The 25,609-nt window shown below is 31.8% G+C and overlaps 6 protein-coding genes across 7 annotated transcripts in view; 3 read left to right on the forward strand and 3 right to left on the reverse strand.

Moving 5' to 3' along the window:
- Positions 1 to 4,509, reverse strand: part of cta (Guanine nucleotide-binding protein subunit alpha cta) — a 29,864-nt gene extending 25,355 nt beyond the window's left edge. The window contains exon 1 of the mRNA XM_089699510.1: positions 3,794 to 4,509. Within this exon, the coding sequence (XP_089555636.1) occupies positions 3,794 to 4,294 (501 nt within the window). The 5' untranslated portion in view covers positions 4,295 to 4,509. The remainder of the gene's footprint in view (positions 1 to 3,793) is intronic.
- The window catches only part of Srrm234 (Serine-arginine repetitive matrix 2/3/4), a 186,784-nt gene that overhangs the window by 94,989 nt on the left and 66,186 nt on the right, over positions 1 to 25,609 (reverse strand). The window lies entirely within an intron of this gene.
- Positions 5,022 to 11,675, forward strand: Tif-IA (RNA polymerase I-specific transcription initiation factor RRN3 homolog Tif-IA). Its single transcript, XM_089699462.1, has 7 exons — positions 5,022 to 5,959; positions 6,156 to 6,255; positions 6,664 to 6,816; positions 8,482 to 8,694; positions 8,973 to 9,334; positions 9,677 to 9,899; positions 10,991 to 11,675. The coding sequence occupies exons 1-7, from the start codon at positions 5,548 to 5,550 to the stop codon at positions 11,193 to 11,195; spliced, it is 1,668 nt and encodes a 555-aa protein (XP_089555588.1). The 5' UTR covers positions 5,022 to 5,547; the 3' UTR covers positions 11,196 to 11,675.
- LOC149486131 (putative RNA-binding protein 18) lies at positions 14,223 to 17,392 on the reverse strand. Of its 2 annotated transcripts, none has more exons than XM_089699464.1 (4): positions 17,072 to 17,392; positions 16,753 to 16,842; positions 15,596 to 15,802; positions 14,223 to 14,826 (listed from the first exon to the last, which is right to left on the reverse strand). In XM_089699464.1, exons 1-4 carry the CDS (start codon positions 17,084 to 17,086, stop codon positions 14,560 to 14,562), a joined length of 579 nt encoding a protein of 192 aa, XP_089555590.1. In that variant the 5' UTR covers positions 17,087 to 17,392; the 3' UTR covers positions 14,223 to 14,559. The 2 variants fall into 2 exon arrangements, with proteins under 2 accessions (XP_089555590.1, XP_089555589.1); XM_089699463.1 differs by having other exon boundaries at positions 14,223 to 14,829.
- Polr2M (RNA polymerase II subunit M) lies at positions 18,776 to 20,218 on the forward strand. Its single transcript, XM_089699465.1, has one exon. The coding sequence runs from the start codon at positions 18,964 to 18,966 to the stop codon at positions 19,930 to 19,932; it is 969 nt and encodes a 322-aa protein (XP_089555591.1). The 5' UTR covers positions 18,776 to 18,963; the 3' UTR covers positions 19,933 to 20,218.
- The window catches only part of LOC149486133 (SEC14-like protein 2), a 34,384-nt gene continuing 29,778 nt past the window's right edge, over positions 21,004 to 25,609 (forward strand). Inside the window, exon 1 of the mRNA XM_089699466.1 lies at positions 21,004 to 21,157. Within this exon, the coding sequence (XP_089555592.1) occupies positions 21,095 to 21,157 (63 nt within the window). The 5' untranslated portion in view covers positions 21,004 to 21,094. The remainder of the gene's footprint in view (positions 21,158 to 25,609) is intronic.

The following is a 25,609-nucleotide window of genomic DNA, read 5'->3' on the forward strand; positions in this document are numbered from 1 at the left end:
ATTTATTGCACACACAAAGGAAGTAGAGACACATAAAGTACAGGTAAGAGGAAAACAAAGTGTACAAACGGTGGCCTTATCGCTAGGTAGCGATCTCTTCCAGGCCACCGTAAGTAATATGTAAGGAGAGACGTTAAAAGGAGGTGGGTGAGCAAAAAAATAAGGCGTTAGGGAGAAAGAAAGAATAATTATAAATATTCAATGTATATAATATAATGTAATAAATGTATATAAAAAATATGTATATAAAAAATGTATGTAAAAAATGTGCCGTGGTCATCGATTTTTCCGCAAATACTCTATAAACTTCGTAACCTGCTGACTAAGAGCTCTGAAAATTTTATGTTTAATAAATTATCAGTTACACAACAATCCCTGACGAGGATTTTTTGTTTCACTGATTGGTATCTTTTTAAATACAAAATGCGAGGAAAAAAGAAGGTGCAGCGGGAGAGGTTTGAGATCCGTCAAGTATGGTCAAGGTTATTAGCGCATGTATAAGCCTTAAACGTTAAATAACTCAAAAAGCATTAGAAAAGAAGTTTCAAATAAAGTAATTCTAAAAAATGAATTTCATTGATTAATCCAATAAGTATATAAAGAGTTACTTGCCAAAAATGATTAACCGGCTCTGTAAATAGGCCATAAATCGTAAACGGAAAGTTTTACAATAAAGTTTACAACGTATACCTATAAGATGTAAAATTTTACTATCTTCAAAAAAATCCAAATATTTTTTGCCTTAAAGTGTATAGTTTCCGAGATATCAGCCAAAAACATTTATTTACAATTGCGGGCGAAGCTCCACCTGGATCTGTCAGCTTTTTGTGCTTATATGGTCAGTAAGTGACCCTTAACCTAAAACAAAAGTGAAATTGGATGGGAAATTTAGTGCGAATTTGGCTAAATAAAAACAGCTTTATTTAATGGGGTAACAGTACCTACTACACTACTTTTTCTGTCACCAAAGGTGGTTTAAATCATGCAACATGCAAATATCATTCATGCAACACATGCGCAAGCTTTTTGTGTCGACTGACAACTTTCGAGTGAGAATTTTTTAACGGATATTAAGTTCGGTACCTAGATAATTAAGTTTTTTAGATTTGGTTAGGTACCTTCCAGGTCAGAGCCAGGGTGGGGCAAGCGCCCCACCCTGCCCCACCGTGGCTACGCCCATGAATAAAAGGTAGCCTATGTCCTTTCTCGGGTATCAAAATATCGCCATACCAAATTTCATGTAAATTGGTTCAGTAGTTTAGGCGTGATTGAGTAACAGACAGACAGACAGAGTTACTTTCGCATTTATAATATTAGTATTAACTATTTACTATTTAAAATACAAACATAAAATATTCCTACTACGAGCTATCTTGCGTCAAACATCTTCCGTGACTTCTAATCAACGTAACCCAAGAATGATTGATATAAATATATTTACGTACATCTTGACAAAGTTAATATTAATCGAATGGTATACATGCATATCTCATGCTAGTCTCATCATGTGTTCTACGGAACCTCGTAACCGTGACGGATGACGCAACTCTTATGACTAATCAATGAGATAAGAAACTCAATTAAAATAATTACGTTTGTATCATGGTGTTAGGAAATAATTCGATTTGGTAATATCATGCACTGGTATTGCATTATCATAATCAGCAGTAAATATTAATAATTGTTAAATGTAACTACATTTACATAAATATCAGTACGTACATGTTTAAAAATGTCAGTTGATGTGAGGCTGAATTCGTACAAGTCTATATGATTCATACGAGGATGATATACACTTCAAAATTTTATAATGCATGAAAGCGCATATTTTAAGGTAGAACAGGCTATATTTTGGAAAACATACTTATGTATATCACTAGATATACATGATCACTCATTGGAGGGTGAAATATATATCTATAGAATACATTCTCTAAAGGGAGGCCGAAGTCCCAGCAGTGGAAACATATATGGGTTGATGATAGAATACTTTGCAATAAGTGAAAGGTCAAGCAGTACTACTTATTATCCACATATAGGCATTCGCAAATTCATACTTTCTCTTCATATTATCAGGGTAGATACATGACATCATTAACAGAGGAAATGATATAAATCCTGCCCATTACAAATAGCTTGCAAGATCAATCTATCTTAATTGTCCATGAAAGCAATGATATGGAGCTAAATTGCTACTTTCCTCTCTTCGCAGCAAGTGGAAGGTTTTGTACTAAGATGCCTGAGGCGTAAGTGTTATAGTAGTCCGGGATACATCGCCCATTTTTGCAAGTGATTACTGTCAAGCTAATTTTTCGTGAGTAGCTTTATTTTGATGAGATGCCCAATAATTTCATGTACGAAACTCTCGATTGTGGTAGCTTACAGAGGTAACAAGGATAAAATTTTTTGATTTGACGGTTCTCAAATATTTATTACGCAATTTGTAGGACAATATGTCTGTTGAATTATATAAGTATTAAATAAGTGAAAATAAAAAAATCAGCTGGTTAGTAATCATTTATGATGACTTCGTTATCGATACACATTGGAAAGGGGGACTCTTTGATCAAACCATAGATTTTGTAGGACAAATATTTTTTCGAATAATTTAGATAATTATCTTGAGATAAAAGAGAACAAAAAAAAACATTCAGTTAGTAATTAATATTTGAGAACCATCAAATCAAAATATTTTATCCTTGTTTCCTCTGGTAGCTACCACAATCGAGAGTTTCGTACATGAAATTATTGGGCATCTCATCAAAATAAAGCTACTCACGAAAAATTTGCTTGATAGTAATCACTTGCAAAAATGGGCGATGGATCCCGGACTATAGGGAATGTTATTACTTTAACTACACGAAAAATCAACGCTGGTCCTGAACATAGGGAAACATGCCTATATTATTATTATTAACATTAACTAAACACTGAATAGTTTGCTACATGGTAATTTACATGAAGCAGTTACTGTTCTCAATTTTTAAAGTTGATACTCAGTTTTTACCATAGCTTATGTTGTAAGCGTAAATAGTAGATAACTTGTCTTTTGTGGTAAGTTTTAAAGTTCTGAAATTAAAGATCCCTTTTACACTGAAGTTTAGCAGATGATTAAAATAATATTAATTATTCAACACTGACAACAATATGCTTATCTTACTAATAATTTACATTACCTTAGTTGTTGCTATAAAAACTAAACATTATATAGTAAAAAACTAGTAATTTGTTTCCTTAGTCGTAACCTCTCTAAAATAGCAGCTGATTAAGATCTATATGTTTCTACCTATTTGTTGTATAACTATTATACATAATAAATGTTGTTTAATGTAAACATAATATTTAAGATAATTTTACTTTTTATACCCCATCATCAATTATTAATTTCAATCCCATAGGTACATTTAATTTTCATTTTCTTTTGTTGACTTAACTTACTTTATTTTTTTTATTTTTATTTACCACATGCTTCAGATTTTAATAAAACACTTCAATACATATTAAATGACTAGCGATCTACCCCGGCTTTGCCCGTGGTACATATTTCGCAATAAAAGGTAGCCTATGTTCTTTCTTAGGGTCTAAAGATTGTCTGTGCCAAATTTCATCAAAATCGGTCCAGTAGTTTATGCGTGAAAACCATACATACATACATACAAACCTTTCCTCTTTATAATATTAGTATAGATATTCATGAACAGCTAATAGAAACATCAACTACCAAATTATTCACTACAAGTGTACACTACACACATCATACTTGTTTACATAATAAATATTAGACAATACATACCAATTGAAATTCTCTCCGCCTGTCATATGCTCGTTTTATGGCCCTGTCTAACCACAGGGAGTGTATATGAGGTGCATAATGCATAAACAATCGACTATCGAGCGACACTGAACTATTGAAGTGCAGGGCCTGCTGACCAACGTCCAGATTCCTTGGGTTTTCCCACGGAATCGCGAGCTTGTCCCTTGCATCAACTAGCACTTGTATACCCTTCACTATATTCTGATATATCACATGCTGGTACTCGCGCACTAATTCCGGCTCAAATTTGACTTTGTGTATTATTCTCATCTGTTTCAGGAATGTTGATTTTCCGCTTTCACCCGCACCAAGTAGCAAAAGTTTGACCTGTCGCCGTAGCGTCTGTTTGTCCTTCTCAAGAATTCTATCGATTTCCTTGCTTCTGTACCGCTGCTCTATCTCCTCCGGAGACAGCTTCAGACGCAGCCAACAAGTCAGAGCTTCGGTACAACAGGTACATGACCAGAAATCGTTGGCCATTTTGCATGATTAGGAACACACACTATAAACTTATTCAACACGCAATTATTGCACTATTATTAATGTTCGCACTTCGCATTAGACATCAAACACATTTTCACCATTCCAAAATGTTTTAAACGATATCAATAAATTAAACAAAAAGTCCGTGATAAAACGTACGCACGCATTCCACCCCTCCCAAACTCATTGAGAAAAATAAAATGAGAAATAGACTGTGTGAAGTACACACAGAATACAGATACCATAACACAATGAAAATATTGCCATGCTTAAATTTTATTCCGCGCACTTTGACTTTAGCAATGTCAAGTGTGATTTGTGAACATTTTGTGAATAAATTCCACACAAATTCCAAGCAAATTCCTATTAAATTAGATCAGGTCCTACGACCTAAATCCTGATAACAAAGTAAAACATAATAAAAATTGTGTTGTAAAAACCTTTTTACTATTGATTTAAAATAATAGATTTTCGTCTTGTTTAATAAATTTATAAATGACGGAATGGAATATTGATAAAATTTACTAAATTGAAGACATCGTTTTGTATATTGAATGCTTTAAAAAATTACCTAATGATTAAAAATTTATTAGATAGTTAAGTTACTAGAATATTAATTTTTCACACATTTGGTCTCGCATTTGGTACCTAATGAGATAGTTTATCTGTGAACAGAATTAAAAATGATTACGTCAAAACAATCATCTGTTTAGTGACGTCAACGCGTCAACGCATGTCAAATAATTAAGTCAATGTGGCGCTCGAAAATTTACGCGCATATAAAAGTTTAGCACGTGTTGTGTTTTCGATATTCCACAGCGAAAAGATTTACTTTATTAAATATTGCATAACATTTCATTTCGTGAAGTTAATCATTCTTTACGTTGTGAATTAAATTGAAACCGACAACATGTAAAAGTATCTACGGGAAATGTCTAAAGAAGGTTATAGTGCCGAAAAAAAAGAAACTGAGAACAAAGTGGTTTTAGAAAGATTGCAATCGTATTTAAAAGATAAACGGAGCAGTGAATCCACCGAGTCCTGTGTAGTGTATAGTAAACCAAGCACTAGTTTTGAACAGAATCCACTCAGTATTCCTGCGATAGAAGATAGCAGTAACGTCCTTCGCGAAGTCTTAAACCATAAAAAAGCTGAGCTGCTTCGGCAACCAGAAGTTATTGCTTTTCTTAAGACAATATCTTCTGACCTAAAAAAGTGATCTACACAATAAGTATTTAAAATTAAGCACGATGGCAGTCGCAGCCCGAAAATCTGCAGCATCTTTGATGCGAAAAACATTAGACCGCCAAGCTGCTTTAACACTTACGAACCTTAGTTTTAAGAAGAATCAAATTCGAAACGTGATTATAGATTATATACAAAATGGGAAAACTGGGCCCTTCAATGAAGTTTTTCAAATTCTAAAGGATGGTCAGAATATGAGTGATAATAACTTTAGGGTGTTGTTTGAAGACTGCCTCTCGTGTATAGTGTATTTGGAGCGAGATTTCAAACTTTTCATAGATATTTTATGTAATATAGAATGGGCAAACCGAGATCCTGAACTTGTTGAAGTATTCACCAGATTCATTCTAAGCTTAGTCACTGCCCACACCTATCACTGTCCTCGGGTGATGGCATCATTAGTTAAATTGTTCAAAGGTACAAATACTTTATTCCTAAACTTTTTGCTTATTACCTTCACTTATAAAGTTATTATTTGTGTAAATTCTAATTAAGATATGATGCCCCTTGGATTTGGGCTTAAACATTATTTAAAAAGCTCATAGTATGATAAAACTTCACTTTAACTTTAGACTATTGTATAATATTAATATATATTTTTTTTATTTTTAAGCTGAATGTGGAAATTGGGAATATAGTCCACCACAAGAACTGATATTGAGGTGGTCGAACATACACACATTGATTGCACAAATTGTGGCTGTCATGCCTATGTAAGTATTCATATAATATTATGCAATAATTTATAAATTTATTAAATTATATAATTCTATCAATAAGTTATGATATTTCATAATATGCTGTTTGCTTATTACACATTGAAATAAAATCTATTAAGTCTTGGTATGTTACCAGGTCTATGTTATATTTAGGTAAACCTTGAAACAGAATAAGAGATATTAATTGTTAAAAAATATATACACATTTTAACAGAATAGAAGAACTATGGAGTTTCTTGCCGATTCTTCTCCATAGATACTGCTTTCCGAATCGGTGGTAAATGTTAAAAATACTTATGTAATGACGATTCGAAAGTGCTACTAAATAGTAGTCTAATTGAATAAATGAATGTTTGAGTTTTGAGTTTGAACTAAAATTAAAACATAAAAATGTATTTTCAGGACCAGCACTGTTCTAATGCAAACTATAATAGAAAATTTCCCATACTATAAATTTGGGTGTGTTGTTAACAGAGTATACATACATAACTTAATCTGGATTAGCAAATACATACCGTCATTAACAGAACAAATTATGACTACAATTGTTCATAGGTAAGTGAATATTATCAATATTTTAGAATTATCTCTTTATTTTGGTGATCTATGTGATGAAGTGCAATTTATCAGCAAATATGATAAACCTGCATTTAATATTTGATTCAACTCATCAAAAGATCTTCAACTGTTTACCTAAACTTTGTTTACTGTACTAAGTATGTTTGGTAAATATTGAATTTATGTTTTTGTGTATTTCTGAATACACAAAAGCACATACAATTTGTATATGAATTCTGACTGATGAATAATAGACAGTTTATGTGACATTTTAATATTATCGTGTAATACTTTATTGGACGGATAAGTTTTATCCAAGCATTGAAAAATAGGCCCTTAAAGCTTTATATTCATAGTGAACATTTGCTGAGCGTCAGTTGATCAACAAATTTGCTGGAAACCTTGTTAAAATGATGACGCTCCTTGGGCAGAACATTTTTGAACATTGAACATTTCAACATTCATTAACAACTCTGTACTATGCAGTGTTGTCAGCAGCTGCTGCAACATGTTGACAGCAACTCCAAGACATATTGATTCAATATTGTTGCTCAATCTATTAAATAAAATAAATGCTTATTAAATTGAGCATTAATTTTGAAATATAGAAACATTTGAAATGTTATCTGTATTGTGTTGTTTATAAAAATACACAATATGTGGACACTGCTTGACTTTTTTGTCCACAGACTATACAATTTCTGTAAACAGATACAGAGTAAATTGTAAATGAAGAAACCAGCATTATAGAGTAGAAATAGATTAAAAATAAACTTATGTGTTGAAACCTAAAGATGTGTACTGGTTTTAAAGCTGGTTGTGAAAGGAAAAGGCATAATTCAGTCTTCAAATTTATTTTATCATGCCACAATACTTTCTAATAAGGAAGTTCCCATAAATACCGAAAGGGAAAATGGTGTTTGATACAAATTATAAAAAAAGACCTCTTTTTGGATGAAAGCCCATGAAATATTCTCACATATATTCATCCAAAAATGTCTATGCCAATGGAAAGTTGTCTGAAGGAACGAAAAAGGATAAGGAAAGGCAAGGCATTTGCTTGGTAAGTATTTTTATAAATTTGAGACCAAGAACATACATCTATACACCTTTTTTCAAAGGTTGGTAACATACTTATGATGCCCATGGTCTTATGGGTTATTGCCACATGTCAAAACATGTGTTTTAAGACAATAACTTGCATCTTCTTAATTTTAATAAAAGAAGAAAGAAGTATTCATGTATCATCAACATGAATTTTTTTTGACGAGAAACTTCTTTAGGCGTGTTGAGATTAAAATTACAAGGTCGCGTCATGGGTACATGGCAGTACCGTCACATCATGGTAAGGCGACGATATTGGTATCTTTGAATCATACCGGAGAAGTTTCACTTCTGACATGTCTGCATTCACACACGCTCTTTTTATGTTAGCAATATAAAAGATGTCTCAAAAGTAAAAACAACAAAATAAATAAATAAATAAATAAATAAATAAAGCTTTTATTAATTCCTTTTCTTATATCTAATTACAAATTTTTTTCTCAAAAGTAAAAACAACAACAATGCCTAAAAAGTGTTATTGTTTTTACGTTTGTCTAAAAAGTAAAAACAATAACAATCGTTGGATACAATTAAGTAATTATTACAATTTTCTTATAGATTAATAGAAATGGACGTCAACGTGGCTGGCCGCGCCATGAAGCCCCAAGAGACTATATTTGATATGGAGATTGACGACAAAGATGAGACCAGTGTGACGTTAGATTATTGTATGTTGGAGGTTCTGCGGTGGCTTGAAGATGAACGAGAAGCTGTCCTTCATGTGTTGTGTAATGTGTTTGAGAGGGTCATCCTTCCTACCTATGGTATAAGGTAATGTTTCAATTTATTTTGTATGCAACAGTTTCTGTTGTAAATACACAGTAATTATGAAACTAAATGCATTCATGTTTAATATCTAGTTCAGATGTCCAATGATGTTTCTAATTTATTATAATATAACAATATTTGTCACAAAAATTGCAAAATTGAATGATAAAACAAATTGCTATACGTATATATTCAAAAAAAAATAAAAATCATATATTTTTTTTTTAAATAATACTCATGAGATAGTAAAATAATAACACTGAGATTACATTCTCTTCCAGGCATGTCCAATTCCTACTCCTATACACAATATCAATAAGCCAGCAATGTGCAGATAGAATATTCAACAACCTCTGGACGATAGCGGCAGGGCTCCACGGCTTGGGCCCCGGAGCCCTAACTACACGAAAAACAGCAGCAAGTCACTTAGCAGGGCTTCTAGCTAGATGCGTAAGGGTTCCGAACACGAGGTTAATACACCACTTAAAGACCATGGCCGATTGGTGCCATGGATATATAACTGCGACTCAAGAGACTTCGGTGAACGATAATACGAAGATACATGGCGCGTTTCACGCTATATGCCATGCTATTTTCTATCTCGTGGCGTTTAAAAATCATCACTTGTTTATGACGAAAGAAAGTAAGTAAAGTGGTTTATTGACAATGTTTAAACTTAAAATATATGAATATCATACAAAAAGTTCCTATTACGTTTTTAGTTATGTTATGTTAATAAAAATGAATTTTCACCTTAAAAAACTTAATTTCTAACTATAATGTACAATATATTATAGTTAGAATAATATAAGCTACATAAAAAACAAAAAACACAGTTAAAGTAGCTTATATTAGTTGAAATTAAGTTTTTGAAGTGTTTCGTTAAAAATATTGCAATTGTAATGCAAATAAAATAATGTTATTTTATTAACCACACAAAACAATAACAATTGAACAAAGTTAGTAATTATCATTTCTCTTCCAGGCTACAACTTCGTAGAGTCCCTCAACCTACCACGCCTAGTCACTTGTCCGTTAAACCCTCTCCGCACATGTCCCCCGCAAGTGACCAGAGCCTTCGCGTCAGTCACCAGGTCTCACCAAGTTGTCTACTGCCAGGCAATAATTGAGAAGAACACGAGATACTCCCTGCATAATGCTGTGGTGTTTGACGAATGGTTCCCGTATGACCCTTATACGTTGCCTGAGTAAGTATGTGTTTACTAGATTTCCGCCCGCGGCTTCGCCCGCGTTTTCAAAGGAAAACCCGCATAGTTCCCGTTCCCGTGGGATTTCCGGGATAAAACCTATCCTATGTGTTAATCCAAGTTACCCTCTATATGTGTGCTAAATTTCATTGTAATCGGTTCAGTAGTTTTTATGTGAAAGAGTAACAAACATCCATACAAACTTTCGCCTTTATAATAGTATGTGTTTATGTGTTTATTTGTGTCTTAGCCAGCCGGGTTGTAAAAACGTAATAAATTAAACTAAAATTTTCTTGACCTCACTAAAACAAAATAAAAATTGATGCAGTGATGAATTGAACAGATAGACAGACCTTGTTTTATAGTGTAGGTAGTATGTAATCATTTAGGGCGTAAAAGCTAGCTGTGTTGTATTTAATGAGTGCTTCTCTTAGCATAACAGTGAATTGGAGTTTAACATTATCAGAGTTAAATGTTTAACCAGATATCATCCCTTAAATGGTCAACCTCTTAACATTGTTGATTTCTGGTAAACTTATTAACAATATATCAGCCCCCCTGGACAAGTGGCTTTCTATTAGCGTAAAGTTTAATAGAATAGATTATGAATGTATGAGATTGACGTTTGATTACGACGACGACGATTGATTACGTCAATCTCATACATTCATAATCTATTCTATTAAACTTTACGCTAATAGAAAGCCACTTGTCTAGGGGGGCAGGTGGATAGGGCATACAAAATAACTAATCTGCTAGTCTCTTAAATAGTGCGAAATTTATCTGCTATGGGAAATGAGACTTTAGAAACAAAAAGAATGTTCCATGTTATTGTTTATTATCTACCGGTACCATTTTTTATCAATTTGTGTCAACGTTATATCTTATCTTCATTTCATATTTTTGTGGCAGACAAGGTTAAGGCCACGCATTAAGTTACATACCTATCTATAATATAAAGAAAGAAAGCAATAAAAGCCTCACCAAATAATTTTATTTACATAAAATCTTTTATAATTACAAAAATAGACGTAATAATATTTCAACACTATGTTAATCAATTTTTTTTAATTTTTTGGTTTTATTTCCAGATCTGGTAAAACAATATGGCCGCTCTGCATAGAATATAAAGACTTGAAAGATGGTGACGACGAAAACCAGTATACAAGTTTAAAGAGGAAATTGGAAGCTGAAGACGACGATTATTTAATACCAAGCCCTTCGCAGAGATTAGCAAGTTCGCTGTCTAACTGTATATCGCCCGGTTTTAAAACCAGTGAATCTATTTTAATGTAATTTATTGTGTTATGGAGCTGCCTGTTTACTTTATGAGAAATTATTATTGTTATTGAAAATTAGTGTCTTTATTTTAATTTGACTTTATGAAGCAGGGTCGTATTTTTTATAACACAGTAAATAAGAATTTCATTCATGAAATTATTATAACAATTAAATAATACCAGCGTAAAAAGTACTATGTAAAAACATGCAGCTCTTAGTCGTTAAAAAGTCTGAAAATAAAAATATTGGTTGTTAAGAATAAAATTGTAAATATTTAATCTTTATTCTTAATAAATAGCTTTTCAATTTTATATGAATAACAGTAAGTACATATATTAAATTAATACTGAATATGTGTTTATATGAAAAGATATTTATAACGTTTATGTTATAAGCCTAAATGCTTTTTAACCTATCCTATAATAAGTGTAAATATTGGTACAAACCACTATTTTCCAGTGCTTTTTATTACCAGTAAATTATTATTGTTTCAGTTAATTAAAAAATATGTAGAGGAATAAAACTACATAATTATTAATATAGGTTTTTTATTTCACTCCCATACCTTATTTGTGATAATTTCAATTTTTTTGAAAAAGTCTATATTTTTTAAATATTCTTAACATTCTCAGTGAATATATTAGATATAGAAGACAAAAATAAATTTATGCCTAAATAATCAACTGCTCACTAACAATTACTATAAATAAAAGTTTAAAATTAATTAAGTACAGGTAAATTAGCTTGGAGAAATTTTTGCATATGTAGTGGTGTGTATATTACTCAGATCTTAGAGCGCGTTTCCACTATATCGTTCTGGCCTATACAAAAATGTTTCGATATCCTAACATTACTATTTAATTTTATACTTATTCCTAGCAACACTTTTGTTTTCAATAAAAACAAGTTTTTATTTGAAAGAAAATGGTTTTGACTTTATAAAAAAAAATATATCATTCAATTTTACGTCCTTGAGCAAACGACAAGGCGACTACCGTGAAACAATAAAATATCGTGTCCATAATAATTTGTTTCATAATTAATATTTGACCATAATAATTACGAAACAAAACAAATAAATAAATCGTCACTTGATAGTGGAAAGTGGAAACACGCACAAAACCAGAATAAACCAGTTTACGCTGTCCGCAGGTGCCACGTGCAGTCGTTTGGTAGCGTTAGAACATAAAGCACATTTCATTCAAAAATTATAATTATTATGTACGTAGTTTAATTGATAAATTTTGTATTTGTTGATTGTTGTTATTATTTGTTATTATTGTTATAATATTTGTTGAAGTGAATTACATGTCCCGCAGCCGGAGGCCCCAAATGAAAACTCAGATGTACTTAAAAACTACATTTAATAGCTAAAATGAGACTTTTACACCCATGTCTGCACGATGCAGACCGGAGTTAAAGAATGAATTTATACAGTTTAATAATTATAAAGACGTAAGCAGGGAAATCGCATCCACATTCTATTCCCGTGCGAACGGCGTATTCAGCAGTTTTGTATGAAGGCAGGGCCATAACTAGTGTTTAATTTGTGTGTAAGTGTTGTAACTTTATATTGTTAATTCAATATGGCTCCAGTGTTAAAACATGGTCGAGGCAAGCCTTTGACTTCTTAAACTAAAGAATTAAACTTTAAATGTCGTTTCTTTTTCAGGTTAGTAAATTTTTCATTTTAGTAACATTGTTAATGTAAAAGTTATATGTATGTTAAATGTGCAAATATTAAAATAAAGTCTCATCTTTTTCAGAGGAGAAACACATATAGTTTAATTTAAAATCCCTTATATATACAGGGTTACTTGTAAAACACCGGCAACCTCGCAGGACAAGATAGCTAACATCATAAGTAACAACATTTCGACTTTTGATAATTTGTTAGATTTTATTTTCATACAAAAATAAATATTCATTTAATTTTCCGTCTGAATATTATAAACTCTACACCTCCCAAAAATTACGTAAACAAAAAGCGAACGAGAGGGGGAAGGGGGCGTCGCGTCGTCCATCCGATAATTAATAGAACATAGACTTACAAATGTAAGGAGAGTACAATAAAAGTTTAAAAAATCATTTAAAAATAATTTATTGCGTTATGCCAAAAGTCGTAGAACAAATGTTGTTACTTATGATGTTAGCTATCTTGTCCTGCGAGGTTGCTGGTGTTTTACAAGTAACCCTGTATAAAATAAAAACTAAAAATAAAATGTTGTTTTATTTTATTTGCTGACCATACACTACTACAAACGCAAAAATTTCTCCAAGCTAATTTACCTGTATAAGGCTGACCATAATTTAATTTTGTATACGATTATTTTTCATCTTTTTTTTTATGATAGAACTGACCAAACACTAGACAAAAATCAAAACAAAACTATAGTTTTCCTAACAACATATTATTAATTAATACTGGTCTTAGTAAAGAAAAATATCTAAGCAGTTATAACATTTGTGCAAGAGGTTACACTTAAAAGTTTAACATATAATTATTACAAGTACTATGTATATGATTAAATACAGAACAACACACATTTTGGAGCTAAAAAAAGATTATTTATGGGTTTTAAGGTCAAATCTCAAAATTGCATTTTGACCTTTGATATTTATACAAAATCTTGAAATCAATCAAAAATTTTATCATCAACAATAATTAAGTTTACAATTTATCACAGAGTCCATATCTTGTCATTATATATTTCTTATCTTCAATATTTTTTTAATAGCTGTCAATGCTAATACCAACAAGTCAATAACTGCGTTAAAAACAACCGACTTCAAACTTGCACTAATTGCAACATTTACAAATACAGACAAAAATGCTCATAAAATAAAAACTACTGGGCCTATCCGAATAAAATTTTTATGGGACCAATTCGACACCATCCCGCATCGAACAAAAAAAGAATCACGTAAATCGGTCCAGAAACCACGGAGTAATCGGTGTACATACATAAAAAAAAAAAAAAAAAAAAAAACATACCGGCCGAATTGATAACCTCCTCCTTTTTTTTGAAGTCGGTTAAAAACAGAAATGAGTATTTGAAAAAATATATATTAATACTGGTAACTTCACATGCAGAAAATATCTAATTGAGATTACAATTCTAATGAACACAAGGCTTGTTATTACTTAAAAGTTAAAACACGACACAACATTTAACTTACTCTAACTAACTAATCCTAAAAAAATCTTTAAACATCTATAAATTAATCCTAAAAAATTAGCTGAATATTACAAATTTGTTGAATTTAAATTATTGTTTGTATACATAATTTAAAATACAATTAAAGGCGTAAAGTTGCAACATTGGCTAAGTCAAAATAGCTTTAAAATGTATAAGTACATGTAAAAAATATATTTTTTTTATCTTTTTTTATGGTATGGATGCCTTCTTTTGAATGATGTTAGGGTTTTATTTGGTTGGTGGTTCTTTGATTGATATTGTGTTATGATAGGCGCTTCGTGTGCGGCTAATTTATTAATAACGAAATCATCGCCTGGTTTCATGTTTTCCATCATTTTCAGTTTAGCTTCTATTGACTGTATTGCTGTTTTCTTGCTCAGCTTCAACTCCGGTTTCGCTGCTGTTAGTGCTGATATTCCGAGTTCTGGCTTTGGTTTGTCCTCTTCCTGCTGATATAAAATGACAAGAGATTGAAAAAAAACTTGATTATTAACATTGAGCATGTTTGATATCCATCCGTCTTACGCTTTTTCGATCAGGTCACGTGTCCTGACGCGAGTTTAAGATTTTATACCCAACGCCGCTAAAGAAGTTTTCACTTCAATTATTTCATCCGAATATAAAGATTGAATTCAATTTATTTTGGTAGTTGAGAGTTGAAATAGATAAGTTTTAAGTACTTATTTTACTTCCAAAATATAATTTTAATCATACAGATAACAATTTCTTTAAAATAATTATTATAATCTTGCTGTGCCGGATAATTACACCCACGGGTTAAAGCAAGTTTTTATGAAGCTGATGATCTGGTAAATAATCTACATTATAAATCATAGCCTAGTATCATCAAAATCAATGTGAATAGAAAGACATACATGCCAGTCAAGTATCATCAAAGTCCATTCAGTAGTCTTAACATGCAAGAGTAACAAACATACATCCATACAAACTCGTAATAACTCAGGCCTCGAAACCACAGACACAATAGAAAATCTATTGTGTCTGGGACCAATTGGCTCGCTTGGGGCTCAATGGGTTAAATTAACAAAGAACTATTGTATGATTGACTTACAATGTTACTAACAATAAACATTTACTAGTTTTTAAGATTTTACAAATTATTATATAAAGTTTTAAGCTAAATTGTAAAACATTTTTGTAAAAGTAATGAAATAAAAGCTTATATTATATTATTATGTATTATGATTGACTCACCGCTGCATTCTTAGCGAACTTTACGCACATCCGCTTATTGCCCAGCATCTGTCCGTTCAACGAGTTCATCGCTTGTATCGCGTCCTGTCTCATCTTGTATGTAACGAACGCGAAGCCCCGCGGCTGCCCCGCGTTCGGCCCGCTGCGGTGGAACAGCATGTCGAACTTCTCGATGTTGCCGTACACGCGGACCATTTTCAGTAGTTGATACCGGTAAGTGAAGTGGGTATTGTTTAGTAAAATGTTCAGTACAGTAGGCGTTCGATAATCCGGCGCTCGCCAATCCGGCACGCTCTGTAGTCCGGCACTTTGGGCCTCAGGTAGCCCGCTCTATAATCCGGCATTTTACACAGCTGAACGCCGGGCTACTGAGCGGCGGTAGAATTGTTCGAGCAGGTACTATTCGTATTATGTAATTACATATGTATTTGTGTTTAAGTTAAGTACGTATGTATTTTAAAAAAAAAATAAATTCACCTAAAACCATATTAAAATACATATAGTCTTTTGCTGTTGATCTATGATTTATGTATATGTGTAAAAACCTTTTACTTTCTATACAAATTCGATAATCCGGCAATTCCAACAATCTGGCAAAGAAGGAAAAAATCAGGTGCCGGATTACCGAGCACCTACTGTATATTGTTATGATACTTTTTGATAATGTGTTTTAGAGATGATTCACTCAACACCATATTACAACCAGGGCAACATCAAACATAAGTGTATACTTATTGTACAAAGTGATACATGTCTGACCATGGTTCAGCCAGGGCACTACGGATATTAGTAAGTTCTAAAACTTAATTAAATTCTTTTGAATATCAAATTTAATTATAAAGAAATTTTATGTGTATCAATTTCGTCTGCCTGTTTCACCTTATCTTCAAATACTCACTAGACATTACAGTGAAAGCACTTTTTACTTTAACAAAATAATTGGTAACACGTAGTAATTTACAGGAATAAAATTTGTGTAAATTAATATAATTGCATTTAATGCTATATTAACATAGATTTGATTTGAATAGATAATAATAAAACTATAACTTTGATAAAATTTAAGTCTTGTTTTTAATTTAAAAGCAATAAAGCATTTTCATTCATTCATTTCATTCATAAAACATTAGTAACAATGATATCTAGTTAATTAAAACATACTCATTAACTCTGGTGTCCAGATTGCCAATCCAGAGCCGCTTATCACACACATCCATTGGCTTGACAGGATCTAAATGCAGAGGTATCTGTAAGAAAGATTCATACTAATTTAAACTTAAAAGAATTTAGTAGGATAAAGGGTCAATATCATATTTTGTTAATAACTATTATATTATGAATTTGGTACTGTTTAATGCTAAATTACAAATATATGCTATTCTAGAATTTCTAGGTCAAGCGTAGGTAAACTTGCTAAATTTTTATAATAATTAAGTATCGCACATAACATAGCATTGTAAAAGTAAATATTATTACCGTTGTATTTTCCATTTTTAAGTTTAAAAGGAGGTTTTTTTCTCAGAATCTACGAAATTATCTAGAACAATCGCTGAAGAAATAAACTATGATTTCAGCAGTCATAAATAAATTTGCCTCAATTCCAAACTTTCCATTACATATATTAGATTTATTTTTACGGTTAAACGTTCGTCACGCAAACAACATTTTGTGATTTTAAAACATGTCTAACGCAATTCACAAACAAAATTGAATCAATATTCAATATTAACTTTCAGCTTTTTACGATCTTTTTATTGTTCAAATATCAAATGTCAAAATCATCAACGCGACAGCCATGATCATAGAGTATTTTCTTTTTTTTTTCTAATCTCTATGACCCTACAGATAATATTTTATAAAATTTATAACACTACTACGGATGTCAAACATTTCAAATGAATACCAATAAATAGAAAAAAGCGCTACATATGTGATTCTGCTCAATATTCTGTATAATCTAATGTATTGTATGCATAATGCTGTGTATGTTTTCGCGGATATACTTATAAATAGGTATTAGGCAGGCAGGTAACTGTAGCGCTGAGTGAAATGTGGAGAAGATTATGCCCGTTAAACAATTATTACTAGATACACTAACCCCGTTTTCCAATTACAGAGCATAATGCGACTCAGTGCCGCACAATGCCGAATTATGCTGATGCTTAATTGGAACGTGAAACGCACCAGCAGGTTGCGCTAAAGTTCAGTGTGAGTTCAGTGTTGAAAAAAAAAAATATTCATAGAGTTAGCAATAACCTCATTAATGTGTAAATAAATAATTGGTTGAAAAATATTTACGGTTATTTTAAGCAATTTGGATTTTTATTATTTCATTAACATTTTTTTCAATGTTTGTACCTTCATCCATACTTATATTTATTTTTTTAACACAATTTGAATTAACTTTGATTATTTCGAAAAAACTACAATGAAACGAAAGCTTTAAATTTTTTTCCAACAATTAATAATTACTAACGATAAATCGATTGCACGCATCAATTCACGCGCATTACTTTTTCTAGTGCTCGATTGTGCGAAGCGTTGCTGTAGTTGGAACATTCAACGTTAAGCATTATGCCGCATAAGGGTGCACTCACACACATCAGTCACCGTCAAGTCACCGATGACTGATCGGTGACGGTTTGTGTACGTATCCACCAACACCAGTCACCGTCATGTTGTCCGTCAGTCACGTCGCCGGTTTGACTGAATCATTGAACACATACATCAGGTTAGTCAGTGATTAGACGTGTGTCACGCTAGAGAACATGTAGCAATTATTGACGGTAGCACGACGCTGACTGAACTGAGACGTGACGGCACCGGGTGAGTGGGGATAAAAGTATGATACATGTATGGAAAGATTATTTGACGTGCCTGACCGGTGACGTCACTGATAGATTTCGTGCCGGCGACTGTCGTGTGGGAACAGAGTCATACTAGAACTATTGATACATATTTTTTTTTAATCCTGTCCGGTGACGTGCCGTGACGGTGACTGATGTGTGTGAGTGCACCCTTATGCGCTTTAGTGCTGTAATTGGAAAACGGGGTAATTTTCAATTCTGCGCAGGTTACACTGTTTTTTATTATTACTATAATCTAGTATTATATTAATCTGTGCTATATCTATACAGTTGCATAGTCTGTGTAAGGTATTTATTTTGATTTTTGCTCAGAATTTTTGCGAGGATTTTTGACATTGATGTGACATTGACTTGTTTAGGTTATATTTGTAAATACATATTTTGTTATTTTGTTCAATTCTAGTAAATTAAAGCAAAAGTATTTTTTATGTTGTTCAACGTATATTCTGCCTGAGGTTATTTTAGATTGTCATCAACGATTCTGTATTTGTTTTACATATTATGACAGTTTTAAATATAATGAAGAAAATAAACAAAAAAATACCTGGTATTCTACCTCCGCCTCCTAAAAGCGAGATTGATGGAAAAATAGCCGATTTATCTTCTAAAACTTTGGCAGAATTACTTGAACTAAGAGATCGCCAGCTGAAACTATTAAACAATAAGCCGTTTATAAGTAAATTAGCAGATAAAGGAGCAAAAATTCAAGCATTCTATGACAAAATCTTAGCAGAAATAAAAGCCAAAGAAGAAGAAGAGCAGACTTGTAATTTATTTAGTAATATGAAGTTGAACTCAATTGATAAGAATTTGGTGCAAGATATAGAATGGCAAGGTAAAATAGAACAAAACAAAAATACCTATCTTGACTCCGATGATGACAGTGAGCCAGAAGATGTTTTACATATATTAAGTCAGAAAACAACAGAAGAAAAGAAAGTTAAAGTTCTCAAACCTGAAAAACCACTCATTACACCAGAAGATCTACTCAGTATTGGAGAAGTTCCACATGTTAAATATATTGTTGAGAAAACTGAAAATAAAAACGTTAAACCAAAAACAACAGGTCACTTCAAGCCATATAAGACAACAATATCAGATGTACACAATCCCGAAAAGGAGATACAGAGAAAAAAGCATAAACATTGGGAGGTTACTGCAGCGACACCTCCACCTATAGTTCATGGTCCAGCTAAAGTACTTAGTTTGGAAGAATCATTAAAACTACAGCAAGACTATAACGTTCACTTAAAAGAAATACAAGCGATGTATGCAGCTGAGAAACTGTTAGCAAGAGTGGGTGTGAAGATGCCTGCTTTACCTGATGATACATCCAAATTTGGTGCCTATAGAAGTACTGAGCGAGATAGTGATGATTCAGGATCTGAATCAGACCCTGAAGGCAGCGATAAAGAGATTCATGATGATGAGCCAGAGCGGGGTGGTGTAATTTTCACAGTCATGAAATGATTAAGAACATCTATATTTTTCATTATTGCCTTGTTATAGCAGTAAGCACAACAACATGAGAAAGTGAAAAAAGTTAGATGGAGAAAAGAATTTATCAAATGGCTGGTACAAATTTAACTGAAGAATATTATTTGAAATATCTCAAAATTTCTTACCTATAAAATTGTAAATTGAATCAGTATTTCCATTTTTAATTTTAAATGTAACTAATTAAATTTTGAATTTAATTTAATGTTTTTATATTTTTCATTACGACTTCATACTTTATTATGAAAAGAAAATTCCTTAGAATCTGGATTGATTAAATATAATTTATTGAACATAATATTTTATTTTCAAATATCCCAAAATCTATATAAAAGAACTTTTTTAATTAATATTCCCAAATCCCATCAAGTAAAAAGAACATGAAATTATGATTAAAACCACTAAAACGCCTCTTAACGATTTTTTTTCAATTCAACTTATTTTTATGGACCTTGCGTTGTGTCGCGCTCGGATTGGCGAGTTGAAGCCTACAAATTAATTTTTATTTATAACCCTTCTAATTACATACTTACCTACTTATGTATTTTTAATATGAATTTTAAATTAATCTTCTTTTTCCCACGCATATTAAAATAATAGCACATGGGAAAATTCAGACTATTACAAACAAAATGATTACGGTATAATAATAAGTAATAACTAATAGGTAAATATGTATTTGCATTTTTATTTATACGCGGCTAGCCATGGCGGCTAGCTGGTATGAAGTTATTTCAAAGGTTATTTCATTCACATAACATTATATGAATGAAATAACTTCGAGAAAATTTTTTTTTAATCCATTACATTTCTAAGCCTATGCCTATGATTATATTTAAAAAAATAATACAATACTAGGAGCTTTATATAATTATATAATATTACAATAGTAGGTAGGTATATAACACATAATATATGTATTCTCTACTACTATAGTACTTGCTCTGTGTTCTCTACTTGGAGCTTCCACTACCCGTACCACTTTCCGCATCCGGCCTTCATTCATTGTATCGTGTGATATCGTTCTTCGTTCGTATAACGTATTCAATATTCATTCGCGTGTCCGCGCGCGCAACGCATTCACGTATCGACGTGAACGGTATTGTGTTTGTGAAAAAGTTCGTAATAATAAAAAATGGCACCAACTTCTAACGCTGTTATGGGCATTGATGATGACCAGCGCTTCGCTTTAATGAAGGTATGTAAAGACAAAATATATTAGCTAAGCTTATTACACTGGCCGTAGCGTCAAGCTATGTAGGTTATTTTAGAATAAGTTACGGTAAATCTATGTTTCATAAAGATATAAGTAGGTGCCGGTGAATCTAATTTATTAAATTTCCCTTCAAAACTAGGTTTGGTCCAGCTCTCACTATCAAAACATAGGTCTACAATTTCTTGTTAGCGGATTAAATAGTTCTAATTTGGAATATAGGTATGTACCTATTTAACGAGCACACAAAAAATTTGTTAGTTATATTATAATGAATATTCTAGTTTATAACTATTAATTAAAATAAACAATCTTAAAAAGTGTTTGAATAATATCTACTTAATAGTGGGGATAAAAAAAATAATAATATAAAAAATATGCAGTACCTAGGTAGACATGCACCCAAGAAATAACTAAAATTTTGAAAATGAAAAATTTTCAGTAGTACATTAGTTTTGATTATTTAAAAAAATATAAAAAGCGCATCTCTTCATATTATTATTTGAGAAGCCTTCGCTCAGTGACGCTAAAATTACAAATATAATATAATGTAAAACCTACCTACATACTCTATATAAACATAACTCACCTTCAGGCACAGTCGGATAAAAACAATTGCTTAATTAAAAAAAATAATAATTACCTACCTACGTGAAACGCAAACGTTATCGTAAGCGTTATCGCTTCGTTTGCGATATTCACATACAAATTAGATATAATAGAATCTTTAATATTATATCAGATTGATGTTATTGTAGAAATTATTACTTACGTCGAGACACCATTTAATTTTGTTTGCGTCAGAAATTACGATGAAGGCGATAATGATGATAACAATGGTAAATTAAGACACAAAAAGCATCATTTGAATTACATTAGAGACTGAATCATGACTGGTGATAAGTTTTTTTTTATTTAGGTATTATTTTTATTTATTAACAATAATAATTGTTAATTACTAGTGACGTTAAGAGCGCATATTCTATTTAACGCAAGTCAAAAACTCCGCGATCTATTACGATAGATCGCGGCTTGCGCTATCCTTTTACTATGAACAGCATAGGTCCACAGGAGAGCGCCGAGCAACATGTCCTCTCTCTGGAAAGGCTCGCTGCCGACTGATTTTAATCGGGTCACGCGCAGTGTTTTATAGTACTTTAAAAAAAATTGTAGAAAAATAATAGAGGTACCTTAGTTGATTTTTTAAATTTTATCTTATAAGTAAGACATTCTTTTATTGCAATATGTATAAATTATATTCAATAAAGTCAAATATCTTGGTGAAAATAATCATTTTGTCGACTATAATTTCTAAAAAAATTCACATTGTTCGGATTTTAATTTCGTAAGTTAGGAGTCCAAAATAAAAAAATCTTTTAACTAACTATTTTAATAAGGATCTTTGCAGTTAGTTAAAAATAATTGTGTGTTAGATCTGTCAGCAATTTCAGATATTTTTAGCTTCGAAATTGACACTAAAAGTGAAATCAAGTAATCATCGGCTCAGTTATCTTGATGGTATTCAGAAATACTGTATTAATTGAAAAAAACTCTTAACTAACTACATAGACAATAAAATTTCCTAAAATTATTAGTAATTCATATGTTTGTAAGATAAGTGGTTGATGGACAATCTGGTTTGAAAAATCACATATTTGAGCCAAACAGCGCACAGACCGCGTACACGGCCTTAAGTTAAGGGCGCGTATAACGTCAAATCACCAATCAACTTTTAGTTGATACGTGTAATATTCAAGACCAAATATAAAAAATAAAATATATGTAAAACTTGATGATATTTTCGATTATATTGTCAGATCAAAAACATAAAATATTGAAATTGACTCGATAGAAAAAATTCACGAAGTTACCTCTAAATTTCACACTTTTACGTTTTTTACTGGACATGGTAATACTTATTATGATTTTTTTTTTCATAAACAATTATATTAAAACATTTGCAAGATATTTGTCAGAGCATTTTGTGTAATTACTTTTAGTTTTGGTTTAATCACGATAAAACACTTTTGGCGCTTACTATATTTTTAATTACGCAAGAAATCATCTTCCATCGCACGTTCCGGGAGCTAAAAACATAATTCTATTTCATACATCAGACGCTATCGCTCCGTTGAGACGAGTAGACCACGCTAAAATTGCTGCGCCGTGTTTTATAATTACGCCGAATATTGATTTGTTGAAAATGGTAAACAACAAAATGAAAAGACTTAAGAAACGAGAACTAAAGAAGATTCAAATTGAAAAGATAACTAAATGTCGAAGGTAATAATGTATATAATGTATAATATAATAGTATTGTTATAATATTAATAAATAATAATTATAATATAAAAAGATAAGTCTTGATTTACCTATTTGAGAAAGTTTAGTTTCTGTAAAATAATTTCCGCGGGCTGAGTATTGACGCGATAGCAGCAGCAACTATAGATAGGTAAATAAAATTCATAGTGGTACCTAATTCTTACAGTCGCGGTGCAATCAATCAAGTCAAGAAAGATTTATATTATTATTATTACTATAGGCAGATCCTATGTTCGCTCCAGTAAATAATAATATAAATAATATGTAAACCGGTTGTGAATAGTACATATATAGGTATTATATTTACAATCTGTATTAGATAATCATACATAACATCTATACATAGGTATAACAAATTCGTACGAAAGTCAAAACTGTACTTACATTGAATCTAAGGTATTTTTTTATAATATACATATGTATATGTATATATATAATATATTCATAATCTGTATTACATAGTAATATGTAGTACATATCTATACATAAATATAGTTTTTAGAATTTTTGTATGTCTGTACAGACAGACTGTACATACAGATGTATGTCTGGGCTCTAATTTTGGTGCAGATATAGCTTGAGACCTGAGAAAGGTCATAGGATGAGTTTTATCCCGTAAATAAAAAAAACTGTCTGTGTTTGTCTGTTTGTTTGTACACGCTAATCTCCGGAACTACTGGACGGATTTGAATGAAAGTTATTTTGTTGTGTAGGTACTATTATATTATCCGGGAAATATAAAATAATAATTTATTTTGAAAACTGAAACACCTGATGCAGAACCGCAACAGACCACCTAAACTATAGATTCATTTGAGAAAGTTTATCCAGGCGAGTTTGGATATTATTATTTGTGTAAATTCTGTAAATTCGTTTCCGCGAGTTGAGTATTCATGCGACGATATTTATAGATACCTACATTCATAGTGGGTACCTACAATTTACAAAGACACTTTTTATACTTAGTTATGTAGGTACCTAATTCCTACGGTCGCCTTGCAATTTATGCAATCAATCAAATTGACCCTGTTTGAAAGTAATTTACTAATTTCACAGAACAATTTTAAATTTGGAAAATGTGGACCCTCACTCTCAACCTGTGTCTACTGACTATTGCCACGCAGAAAAAAATACTCCAGAAAGGTACCTGCTAAAGTTACCAGCTCTCGATAAAATAATACGTAAATTTCGAAGAACTTTGTAATATTTTATAAAGGATAATTTTTATTTTTATTTTTAGAATAATTGCTGAGTCGAAAAATGTACAATCTAATAGTCCATTGAATAAAAAGTTCTAGAGTGCGTGAGTTAGTAACGTAAGATGTTTCTTCGGAAACATGTCAAGAGTCCCTAGGTAATAAACATACTAAAACCCCGGGCCACTAGGAGGAACCCCGAGGTGGGGGGAGGGGGAAAATGGGTCCATTTTTTCATTTTTCGCTTAAATCTCAAAAACGGTACATGTTAGAGAAAAACTTTCAAGGAAAAGTTGAAAGGCCATAAAATTATCTACAAGTTGTACCTGAATCATTTTTTCCTATATCCTACCGTTTCTGAGTTATACGCAGTAAAACATGATTTTGGCTCAAACAATTTCCACATCAATCGATCAAAAAATATTTCTTTCTTCCAAAAAACTCAAAAGTGCAACTTGTGACCGGTACTGATAGATTGCTCTTAATTAGGTCTATAATTGGTAAAATAAACACATTCCTCCATGGAAGCCTTTAGGAGGAATCGATTGTCAAAATATTATATTATGGTAGTTTGAGTTACTGAACTTGATCTTTTTATTTTTTTCTTCCAAAAAACTCATAAGTGCAACTTGTGACCGGTACAGATAGATTGCTCATAATTGGGTCTATCATTGATAAAAATACCAGATTCCTTATGGCCTTTCAATTTTTCCTTGAAAGTTTTTCTCTAACATGTACCGTTTTTGAGATTTAAGCGAAAAATGAAAAAATGGACCCATTTCCCCCCTCCCCCCACTCCGGGGCTCCTCCTAGTGGCCCGGGGTTTTAGTATGTTTATTACCTAGGGACTCTTGACATGTTTCCGAAGAAACATCTTACGTTACTAACTCACGCACTCTAGACCCCCCTTGGAGGGATT

The sequence above is a fragment of the Colias philodice genome, chromosome 9 (genome assembly GCF_061535455.1).
Source record: "Colias philodice isolate Cphi_HAF_F1 chromosome 9, ilColPhil1 Martin Lab GWU primary, whole genome shotgun sequence".
Taxonomy (NCBI): domain Eukaryota; kingdom Metazoa; phylum Arthropoda; class Insecta; order Lepidoptera; family Pieridae; genus Colias; species Colias philodice.